General features: G+C 41.3%; 1 protein-coding gene across 1 annotated transcript in view; it reads right to left on the bottom strand.

Moving 5' to 3' along the window:
- LOC122256114 (uncharacterized) overlaps window positions 1-12,500 on the bottom strand; it is a 79,435-nt gene that overhangs the window by 46,341 nt on the left and 20,594 nt on the right. The window contains exons 3-4 of the mRNA XM_086542951.1: window positions 4,611-4,928; window positions 377-466 (exon numbers count right to left, since the gene is read on the bottom strand). Coding sequence (XP_086399077.1) covers window positions 377-466; window positions 4,611-4,686 — 166 coding nt within the window. The 5' untranslated portion in view covers window positions 4,687-4,928. The remainder of the gene's footprint in view (window positions 1-376; window positions 467-4,610; window positions 4,929-12,500) is intronic.

The raw sequence follows: 12,500 nt of genomic DNA, 5'->3' as shown, positions 1-12,500 counted from the left end.
GCTTCGCTGGTCTGACGAGTTTGCCGTGGCAGGCCTTACAACGGAGGAATCCTCTATGGGGCACAGATCAGAGGGGGGCGGCCCCGTGACTAGGGCTGGAATGGGGACTGGTTACGTAATCCCTACCTCTTCCTAAGGGACAATAAATTGTGTATTCTGATTCCTGAGGACTCGTTGTTTATATATTATATTATATATATATATATATATATATATATATATGTGTGTGTGTGTGTGTGTGTGTGTGTGTGTGTGTGTGTGTGTGTGTGTGTGTGAGTGTGAGTGTGAGTGTGAGTGTGAGTGTGAGTGTGAGTGTGAGTGTGAGTGTGAATGTGTGTGTGTGTGTCTATGTGGTGTGTGTGCGTGTGTGTAGTACATAGCCACGTTTTAACTTGGAAGTTGTCCCCGGAAATATTCAAGGAGTTGCAAAGGTGAGGGAAAGGTACACATGGAGGCCGCCCAGAGTCTGAATCATGGGAGCGGGTGTGAGGAAAGTGAGGTCATGAGGTTAAGTCGAGAACTATATTAGCAGTAGATGAGGTAGTAAAAGTAAGCGCAAAATTATAGGATGAATATGAGTCACACCAGACCGACTCGAGGGTGAGGTTAAACAGAAGAATAAAAAGATGACGGATGGTTACTGACATGCAATGCGAGGTTCTCCAAACGGAATGAACAACGAAGAAAACAAAATAAATATACAAACAAACAAAAAAAAGTGAAATATGTATTAATAAACAATATAAAAAAGTCACCCCTAAATCTCCAGCTAAGAAAGGAGACAGAAAAAAACGTTGAAAAAACATGAAAGAATATAACATACAACCAGCCCCTATCTCTCAAAAATAACACACAAAACAACCGTTCGAAAACTCAAAAAAAAATCATTATCATCATCTCTAAAAACATATACAAGTCCCCCCCACTCCCCTACCCCCATCCTCTATCTCTCCGAAAACAAAAGCACACGAAGATCAGTGCGTAGTCATCTTCCCGGATTAAAAGCAATCATGCATCGATCTCGGCGGTTGCATTACTACCTCCTCCCCTCCCCCCTCCCCCCCAAAAAAAGCCTTCGTGTCAAGCATTACGCAAAACCTAGCGTAAGGACACCGCCGGCTGCGTGAAATCCGAAAATAGCGTGCGTATGTCTTGCCATTACGGGAAGTGTGATGCGCCGGGGCACCTTCCTTTGTTTAGGAAGGACCAAGGGATTGGGGAAGAGGATATGATGGTAATGGTGTGAGAGACGGTCATCGTGGTGGTGATTGTGAGGGTGGCGGTGGTGGTGATTGTGAGGGTGGTGGTAGTGATTGTGAGGGTGGTAATGGTGGTGATTGTAAGGGTGGTGGTGGTGGTGATTGTGAGGGTGGTGATTGTGAGGGTGATGGTGGTGATTGTGAGGGTGGTGATGGTGGTGATTGTGGTAGTGGTGATTGTGAGGGTGATGGTGGTGATTGTAAGGGTGGTGGTGGTGGTGGTGATTGTGAGGGTGATGCTGGTGGTGGTAATTGTGATGATGATGATATAAGTAATCATAAATGATGATAATAATAACAAAACAACAATAACAAATAGAAAAATATGAATAGCACTACTTATAATAATAACTATCATTATAAAAAAAACAATAATAATAATAATAATAATAATAATAACAAACAACAAAAATAATAACAGACAACGGAAGTATCGTACAAATGTAAAGAAATATATAAATGATAATGCAAAAGTTGTGAATAATTACATTTTTTACGCTGCAAAATTATTCATTCTTATTTCTATCTTTTCAGCGATAGTGCATTATCATCACAATTAATTAATGAAAAAAGAAACATTGCACATGAACTTAACTACAAGAATAATATTAACAAAGACGAACTGTATCAACAATTGTTACTGATGGATTTTGAAAATATTTTGAAGAGTTAATATATAGAAAGAAAAAAAAAGAAAGAAAAAAAATATATATACATACATACATACATACATATATTCATACATACATACATACATATAAATATACACATATATATATATATATATATATATATATATATATATATATATATATATATATATATATATGTGTGTGTGTGTGTGTGTGTGTGTGTGTGTGTGTGTGTGTTGTGGTGTGATGTGGTTGTGTGTGTGTGTGGGTGTGTGGTGTTGTGGTGGGTGTGTGTGTTGTGTGTCTGTGTATGTGGTGTGGGTGTATGTGTGTGTGTGTGTGATGTTGTATGTTAATGTGCGTGGTGTGTGTGTGTGTGTGTGGTGTGTGTGTGGTGTGTGAGTGTATGTGTATGTGTATGTGTATGTTGTAATGTGGTAATGTGTATGTGTATGTGTATGTGTAATGTTGTATGTGTATGTGTATGTTAGATGTAAGGTAATATGAATATGAATATGAATATGAAATATAAAGGAATATAAATGATGAAATATGAATAAAGATATGAATATGAAAATGAATATTAATATGAATAAGAGAATAGAATTAAGAATAATAATATGAATAAATAATAAACATATGAAAAAGAATATGAATAAGAATTATGAATAATGAACTATGAATATGAATAGGAGTAAGAATATGAATATGTTGTGTGTGTATGTGTGAGTAAGTATGTATATGTGTATGTGTATGTGTATGTGTATGTGTATGTGTATGTGTATGTGTATGTGTATGTGTATGTATATGTATATGTATATGAATATGAATATGAATATGAATATGAATATGAATATGAATATGAATATGAATAAGAATATGAATATGAATAAGAATATGAATATGAATAAGAATATGAATATGAATAAGAATATGAATATGAATAAGAATATGAATATGAATAAGAATATGAATAAGAATATGAATATGAATAAGAATATGAATATGAATAAGAATATGAATATGAATAAGAATATGAATATGAATATGAATATGGATATGTATCCGATCTTGTTTATTTTGATCAGTCTTCATAATACTCCTTTACAAAATCTTCACTCCTCGTTTCGTAACTAAATCATATAAATAAATATTTGTGTGTGTGTATATATGCATATATATATATATATATATATATATATATATATATATATATATATATATATATTTATATATATTTATCTATATGATTTACCTACAAGAGCAGAGGTGAACGACAATAAAAACTACACGTATATAAAAACAAAAAAACATATATCTTCGAGAGAAATTGAAACACTATACTCTCGTCCATTACACAGAGGCAATACCAGCTTCTTTGCAACATGTTTAATGACTCGTGCAACAGTCGTATTGCAGGAGGACATAATGTCGTGGCACTTGATGATTCAGTTATGACAATGAATTCCGGACAACGAAAGGTCAACAACATGTCACTGAAACAGCTGTTTGGATTTCTGAAAAATGACAAATTATTTTAAATATTTTAGGGATGTGAGTTAACCTCAAGGGTTGTAACCACCACAAATGTTGTTTTTAAACTCAGAACGTCTAAAAAAAATAGAGTTGCTTCTAACCTCAGGCCGTTTAGCAACAGCAACAACGAAAAAATAGAGTTGTTTCTAACCTCAGGACTTCTACCAACAACAACAACACAAAATAGACTTGTTAGTAACCTCAAAACTTCTAACAACAAAAAATACAAAAAACAACGCCTCTAACCTCAAAAAAGTCGTTTCTAACCCCCGACCTTCTAACACCACCACCAAGAAAAACAAATTCGCATCACGCTTTTAAAGTCAACGTAACACCAGAAGAAACAAGAAGAAGAAAAAAAATATCTACATGGTTCTGTTTGCCGGAGTAAAGTGTGCAACAAACAGGGTAATGAGATAATGAACACCTGAGGTAAGAAAACGCTAATTAACCTGCAAATAGCTTAATGCAAGAGGTGGGTTTCCATGACAACGGTCAATGCCGCAAAAAAAGGACAAGAACTATTTCGGTGGGAATGCAATTGGGAATGTTGCAAAGAAAGAATTGAGAATGGGTATTGTTATAATTAGAACAGCTGAGGATATGATAAAATGATGCTAATAATGGTGGTGGTGGGGGTGGTTATGGTGTTTGTTAATGGTGGTAGTGGTTTATGGTTGTGGTAATGGTAATGGAATGGTAATCGTAATGGTGATGGTTATGGTGGTGGTAGTGGTAGTGGTTATGGTGGTGGTGATGGTAGTGATAATGGTGATGATGGATGATAATAGTGGAGATGGAGATGGAGTCTTGGTGATGATGTGATGGTGGCGGTGATGGTGGTGGTGGTGGTAATGGTGGTGGTAGTGGTGATGATGGTGATGATAATACATAAAAAATAACAATAACAATAATAACAAAATTATACATGGTAATCAAATAATTTTAAGGGTGTAAAATACAGCACTGAAACTTTAAAAATGGCATCAGAAAACCGCAATTGATAAAGCAACTGCAATCATATAGCAAATAAAAAAATAGAGATCAAATCTTATAATCAATACCGCACTATAACCGACCACAAACAGCATTAAAACAAAAAGGGCAGCCAAATACACCAACATGATCTTAATGCGCAAGAAACATGCCCCTTCAGCCCATGTTGCAAGAAATACGCCCTCACCTGGAGGCAGCTCTGGCGGGGGTTGGAAGTGGGGTGTGGCTGGGTACTCCACCCCTCCCTGCATCACCTCTGTCATGCTGGCGGAGGCGATGACACTCTGCTAGTGAATTCTGGGGCGTGGGCGTGGATTCGGCGTGGGCGTGAGGGCTCACCGATCAGCGTCCTGACAGGTGTCTCTCGTCAGCACCTTCGTTCTTGATGTTTGGACTCATGTAGGCTTCTTGTTGCTGTCTCTTCGACTGTGGTTTTAGAGCGGGGTTGTTCCTGCGGGTCAGCTGGTGGCTGCTGGCGGAGGGGATGGGGTTCTGTCCTGTGCACCTGCGAGGGAGACGGAGGTGCAAGTTATATACGTGTCAAAATTTCTTTTCTCTGGGTTAAAGAATTATCCAGAAAGAGATATTAAGTCACACACACGTCAAATTTAAAAGCCATCTCGGTACTGTTTTCAGTGTAAAGGAAGTATTATCTCTTCGTCTAAAAATCTCGTTGCAAAAAAGAAATAACAAGGACAAAATCGCATCTCCATAAATACTAACTTTTCATTAGACATAAGCCTCTCAGATTTAGTCAAAGCTCAGGCAAATCGAAACATTATTTGAATTGCACGTGTCACATGTGTCTATACGTCATCGGGAATAATCTCTGTCGGTGATTACAAGATTATATCCATAAATCAAAAACGGAAGCTGGTCCTAAAATCCACATGGTCTCATGTATACGTCAATGAAAACACACGAACAAAACCACATTAAATACACGCACATAGGCGGCGGCGTCTAAAGTCACGTGTCAACATGCACGCACATTCTCTTTTCGGTCTCCCCTTCTCCTCTCCCTTCCTCCCTCCCTCTTCTGGTCTGGTCTGTTCTCTCTGCCTCACACTCACTCATCCTTCTCTTATCAATGTTTGTCTGTCTGTCTGTCTGTCTGTCTGTCTGTCTGTCTGTCTGTTTCTTGCTCTTGCTCTAGCTCTCGCTCTCGCTCTCGTTCTCTCTCGCTCTCCCTCTCTCTCTCTCGCTCTCCTTCTCTCTTTCCCTCTCCCTCTCCCTCTTCCACAATTCATCTATCCATTTACCCTGCGTGTGTGTACGTGCTTACGCGTGTACTAAATAAGCGAAGCATTGTGTGTGACATTCAGAAACTTTAACGAGCACACATCTTCCAAAGAGGCGACTTGACAGCAAAATCGAAAAGACGCTAGCGAAGTCAGCGACACAAATAAAGAGCGATCGATGCAAGACCTAGATAGCCCCGCATCTAGCACAAACACAGCAAATTGCTTGTACACAAAACAAGGGGCGAATTCGAGTCTCTATGTAGCCCGGTGTAGCCAGGACTAACTAGGCTTAACGCTAGGGGCTACCTCTCGTTCATTATTTACTCGCCGATACACAAGGAATAGGAAGGGTGACACCACAATAAAGGGAAAATGCCTACTGGGTAATTAAGTGGCCAATAGATTACCTAGCTCTAGTCTTCTGGACATGGGAGGTCATCTGCTACATAATATTTTTTGACGGTAGGCCTACGTGTATTTATCTGCTAATCTTGGGTAACGCTTTGTCTTACCACCGTATTTCTTCTTTTTTTTTCATTCCTCCTCTCTCTATCTCCATATCTCTACCTCTCTCTTTCTCACTATCATTCTCACTCACACTCTCACACACATACTGAATACATCGATACACAAACAGTTAATCAGATACCAGGAAACAGCTCGCCGCCCACACATCTTAAGAGTACGCCTTTCAGCACGACCCTACCACCTCCCCCCCCACCATCCCTACCCGCCACGCAGACCCCAAGACGAAGGAAGTGTCACCGGCTCACGCTATCATGCAATCACAAAAGATATACCATTTGCTCTTTCGCGCTCTGTCCGTCATTGCATACTCCATATCTCTCAACGAAACGAAACTTTTTAAGTAGATGTAATTGCCCGTGTGCTCTTATATGTAGTACTTCTTTTCGTGAAAATCCATTACAGTATTTCACTTTCTCTTTCGAGTGGCTTTGCGTCTCGAGCACTCTGAGCCATAAAGCACCTCTCACTTCCGCATTGTTTTCGTCATTCTCCTCTTCCGTTGCTTTATTCTGTTGCTTCCCTTGCCTCTATTTAGACATGGCTTACTTGCAAATATTTAAATGTTTTTTTCTGACTCTATTTTCGTCGTCGTGAGGGATTTATCAAAAGACTTTTCTTTTTGTAACTTCTTTGCATAAGTCGTAATATAATTACAAAGGAGACTTCTTTTCTTGTTTTCATCTTAAAACCTCTTTTTTTATAAGTCTTCTCACTCAAAGCTCGAAGACTCTTTTCCATCACCCTCTCATTTCTCTTCACCATAAGAAAAAAAGAAAAAAAAACTTTTCCTCGAAAACCCCCAGCCATCAAATCATCTTATCTTCCACCACGCCAAAAAACGTAAGTCAAAATACCCATAATCATCCTAACACGTTGCTCCTTTCACGCTTCCCGTCTCCTCCACCCCCTCTCGCAACCTCCTTTTCCTTCTGAGCTCCTTCCCGTCACCTCCGCGTTGAAACTAATTATCTCATTATGAAACATCAGTTCAGGGTCGGCTGGGAAGGTGTAAGTTAATGTGGCTTTCGAATTCATACCCTGTGGCATCTTCCGTGTCTGTAGTGGGAAAGGTAGTGTGTGGGTGACTATTTTTGTGTGTGTGATGTTTTTTTTTTTTTTTTAAGTTTGTTGAGACGAGTGAGTGAGTGAGTGAGTGAGTAAATTAATGAGTATATGAGTGAGTGAGTGAGTAAATTAATGAGTATATGAGTGAGTGAGTGAGTAAATTAATGGGTATATGAGTGAGTGAGTGAGTAAATTAATGAGTATATGAGTGAGTGAGTGAGTAAATTAATGAGTATATGAGTGAGTGAGTGAGTAAATTAATGAGTATATGAGTGAGTGAGTGAGTAAATTAATGAGTATATGAGTGAGTGAGTGAAAGTATAGATATATTTGCGTAAGCACCCATGCCATGTATATACAATCAATACCACGCTATACGTCCCACAACCAAATAAACCAAACTTCCTGCACATTCTTGGAACAGCTCGCACACCCGGGTCCAGCAGCCCACCCCGCATCGCCGTCCGCTGCCACCCATGAGTAAACTACGGATCAACAAACCAATATATCCCAACCCATCAACCAAAAGTTTCCCCCCAAATCAATATGAACAGGTCACTCACCCCCTCACCCATCCCGCCATTCCCTACCCTTCCAGCACTTACAGTACATTTGCCGTTTAATGATTTGCATTGTTTTAACCCTCCGTTTTCACATTTTCCGTGCATGATTCACGGTCCAGAGGAAATACCTAATGAGAAAGCTGTCCTAGGAATGCACGGTCTCGCCTTCTTCCCCGACGGGTTATGCATTTCTCATGACAACATCTTTACCCCTACCCCCTCCTATTCCTCCCCCCCCCCTTCCCCTTGCCCTTCCCCTTGTCCTATTCCCACAGCACGCGGCTCCTCCTCCCTCCCCTACCCTCTTCCCCTCCCCGAATTCACCTCTCACCTCCCCCCCTACCCTTTCCCCCTTCCCATAGCACCTACCTCGCTCCCACGGCCCCTCTCCCCTTCCCTACAATATGGTTCTCGCATGCTTTACACTAGGAAATCGATATATTACACTTGCGTTACGAGAAGTGCCGCTGATGATAGAGGGAGGTTTTGACAATACGAGAGTACATTTCCCTAACAACAAAATATGTTTTAACTATTCAATAAAGGGCAATAGGTGTCAGAAACATTCACATACGAGCCCAGACGGATATAGCCGGCCCCGTCTGGGACCCCCTCCCCCACCACCTACTCCCACCCCAACCCTATCATGCGACCACGTGCGTTCTCTCGCCCCTCTCGCCCCCCCCCCCCTTTCTCCATTCCGTACACGCCACGCCGCCTCGCACGCTGCCACAAGGCCCGGCACAGGTGGGGCGGCCACCTTTCTTCTCATTATAATATGCCTTAATAACGTGATTGCTATTAACTGCTAATTTCCGGGAGAGACAGAGGAGGCCACGCCAAAGATAGCTGTCGCGCGAGAGAAAATATGCGATTCGTCACCCTCAAAATAGCTGGGATTCCTTCTGACGAAAAGTGGAGGGGGAGGGGGGGGGAGAGGGGGTCGATCCTATGCCTGTCTGTCTGACGGGGTCTGCTTATCGACCAAAGCGTCAGGTATTATGCACGTCTGCATGGCTGTCTTTCATCCGTTTCTCAGCTACGTAGCAGACATGAAATACTACGAACTAACATTTGTGTTTACTCTCTTTCTCTATAGACACGTTCACCGGGTATGCATGAAAGCCATTTTAACAACGATAGGTTCTCTGGCAAAAGCGCGTTCCAAAGCTACACTAAAAGGTCTGAACTCACATGAACTGAAGCCGATTTCAAGTCCGGTTTCTTCCCCCAGGGACACGCGTCTCCCAGTGACCTCATTTGCGCTATGGAATATTTCATTATTCATTCTCCCATTATCCATGTTCGAACTTTTCGTGTTTCATTAACTACGGAGCAAAAATGTGGTCTGAAAAAAAATGTTTGCAAAGCTTAATTTGCATGCGTATCCCTGGTTCAACAAATATGTGAACAAATTAACTTAAACAAGAAAAGTGTATATGTATTAATCTATTTGCCTGTATAGATAGACGTATAAAAAGATGTGTGTATGTGTGTGTGTGTGTGTGTGTGTGTGTGTGTGTGTGTGTGTGTGTGTGTGTGTGTGTGTGTGTGTGTGTGTGTGTGTGTGTGTGTGTGTGTGTGTGTGTGTGTGTGTGTGTGTGTGTGTGTGTGTGTGTGTGTGTGTGTGTGTGTGTGTGTGTGTGTGTGTGTGTGTGTGTGTGTGCGTCTGCGTTTGAATCTGCCCAAGAGTTTACTACGCGTGTATCAATACGTTTGTCTGGGAGTGGGTGTCTGCGCTGCGCGTGTATGTTGATTTGTGTACCTGCATGCGTGCGTGCGTGTGAATGTTTGTTTGGATCTGCCTGCGTGCGGCGTGCGTGCGTGTCTATCCAGGTAATCTTTGCGTCACCCACCGCGAGGAAACAGTTCGGAACTCCCCCAAAATTGACTCGAACCTTGTGTTTTATCGATTCAAAACCTCTACCACATCTTTCCCATTTTTGACAAAGAACCTTAAAAAACACTGAATCTATAAACTATGAGTTATCAAGGCTCAAGTGTCAAAGTTCACGTCAATAAAAGAATGTAGTTTGTGGCGTGACAAGAACCGAAAGGAGAGGGGGGGGGGATGCCAATAAAAGTAGATCCTTTAAAAATATATTACCGTAGAATCCCCTATCGAATATCCATGTACGTTGGATAACCCAGTGTCGAACCTGCAAATAATGACACTTTTGTTGCAATTATGTGACTTTCGGTTGACAACTTTTATTGCAAGTTAGTGTCACTTTTTAATGGAATATCAACACAAGCTTCTCACTACGACCAATTAGTTAACATGCATACATATACAAGCCCATTTATTTGACTCAAATTTTAAACCCATTCTTAATTATTCGAAATGAAGACAATGGATTTATATAATCCTTTATCCTTTAACTATATCTTTACTTACTAATAAACCTCTCCGTCATCTTAAATACCATGTATTGGTACTTAAAACACTTTATTTTTAACAAGTACAATATTCATCCTCAGAGCACTTATTATATCACCTGCGTCACGTTTCGTTTCGAACTCCAAATTACGTAGTCTCATTGTATGTATTCCGTCCGTTTTGTCGTTCTATTCAGTGTATCTGGGAGCGTATGTCCTTTTTTCTCTTCCCCACTTCCCTGTGGGGAGGTGGCGACCCCGTTTCCCTCCCCTCTCTTGCCACGACCCAACTTGCGTTTCACCTTCCCCCTCCCAGTTCACCCTATCCCTTTCCCTTCCAAATAGTCATTCTCCATTTCCCTTCCCTTCCTCGCTTTCCCTCCTTCTCCCCCCTCCCATCGACCTCTCCTCTCTCCTTCTTTCCCCCTCCTCCCACCCTCCTCCAGAGACTCCCCCCCTCATCCCTCCTCCTTTCCCCTCACAGCGACCCCTCCTCTCTCTCCCTCATCCAGATCCCCCACCCCCACCCCCATCCCTTCCCCTTATACTCGTCCCTCTTCCGTCCCAGTCACGCCCATCCCTCCTAAGGACACCGGTAATGAAGTTGAAAATATATATAAAAAAAGAAGGGAGCCAAGCGCCCAACTGTGAGGCAATCAATAGCACACGTGTGACTGTGATTAATTACCTCCCCTCATGCAACAATAACCTTGAATTTACCAAGGATCTTCTTTGTATCCTTCCTTATTCAGCGCAGTCTCCGTTCGTTTATTTTTTCACACAAAGGTTCGAAACGGCGAACGACACCGAGGCCTCTAAACAACATCACCCTGAAATCAATGGTTAAAGTGCGGATTTTTATGTGCTGTTTAACCTATAAAAAATACCAATTAAAAGGCAGACGTGAGGGTCTTTCCACATGCAGGGTCATAATCCAAAGATATCGTACAGTGACCAATATCCGACACGATTTTCGATATTCCCTTTCGTGCATACAACCCGTTTGACTCGGCGGTAAAGGTGATTGAAACTTCATAAGAACTCAGAGATCTCGTCTGACCGAAAACTGCGTCGCACTTCCCTATTGCAAAATAAATGGTTCGAAAAAGTGGAATATAATTTTCCTCCATAAAAGTGAGGGATCTTCTTAACAAGTTTTTTTTTTTCTGTTCAAGACAACAAAACAGTTTTATAAGGTAATGTTAAAATAACTATACAAGTATATATATGTATAATATATATATGTATATGTATTTGTATATAAATACGTGTGTGTGTGTGTGTGTGTGTGTGTGTGTGTGTGTGTGTGTGTGTGTGTGTGTGTGTGTGTGTGTGTGCGACTGTGCGTGTGTGTTCATACACATGTACGCATGTTATATGCTCCATGCTTCCTCCACTAAAAATAAATCGAAGCTCTATCATCAAACGCAATGTAGTTCATTGAGACTCCAATGGGGGAATTAAACAGCCAATCATTTCTCATTAAAACTTTAAAAATCATGCGTATTAGCTCTCACATCTCGGCGCTTTCCACACTTTTTCCGGATGGCATTTTTCCCTGCAAAACTCGGTACAGACAGTGTTATGCCTGTATTTCTCTGTAACTAGCATTATTTTAAAAAAGGTGATCTGTAATTTTGTAATTTTGAGTGCAGGTAAATTGCGTTCATCCGACCTAACGTTCTTTTAAAAAATGGCGCACACTGATTGAACCCGACTGAGTTCAAACACAAAGCGACTGTTAGAATTCTCGTCACACTGTCTCTTTCATTTACTTGCAATCTTGCGGTTTAACTTGTGTAGTTTGTTTGGATTTAACTTGTGTGTTTCGTTTGGAAACGTTAAAGAAACCAGGACCACTGTAATCAGGTGTGACTATGTAAGGCGTGTAGTTGTAATGACCTATAAAACCGCCATCATTAGGAACGCAAAACAATTGTTTTCGTATGTAAAAACACTATCAGAAGACGAAACAGCAACAGCAAAAACAAACCTCAGCTAATCTGTATGTCCGAACCAACTTTGGGGTCTCAGAAGATAGCGGAGGGCGTCTCTTGTTTTGTTTTTCAGTCACTGAACCCCTCTCCCCCCACCTCACCCCACACCCCCTCCTCCCTCGCTCCACCAAGGACCCCCCAGACACGTTCTTATACGGGCCAGAACCCGAGGAAGAACACCTTTTTAATTAATGGCGGCTCGGTGTTTCTCCTTTTCCTCCTATGACCTGAGCCGCCGCTGCCGCCTCGCATGACGTCATCACTTAACAACAATGGCGGCCGAGCGGATCCTTCATGACCT

The sequence above is a fragment of the Penaeus japonicus genome, unplaced genomic scaffold (genome assembly GCF_977035675.1).
Source record: "Penaeus japonicus unplaced genomic scaffold, GWHDUDI00000001_assembly GWHDUDI00000013, whole genome shotgun sequence".
In the NCBI taxonomy this organism is placed as follows: Eukaryota; Metazoa; Arthropoda; class Malacostraca; order Decapoda; family Penaeidae; genus Penaeus; species Penaeus japonicus.
The sequence above is the reverse complement of the archived record's forward strand: the minus strand, read 5'-3'. Positions and strand labels throughout refer to the sequence as shown.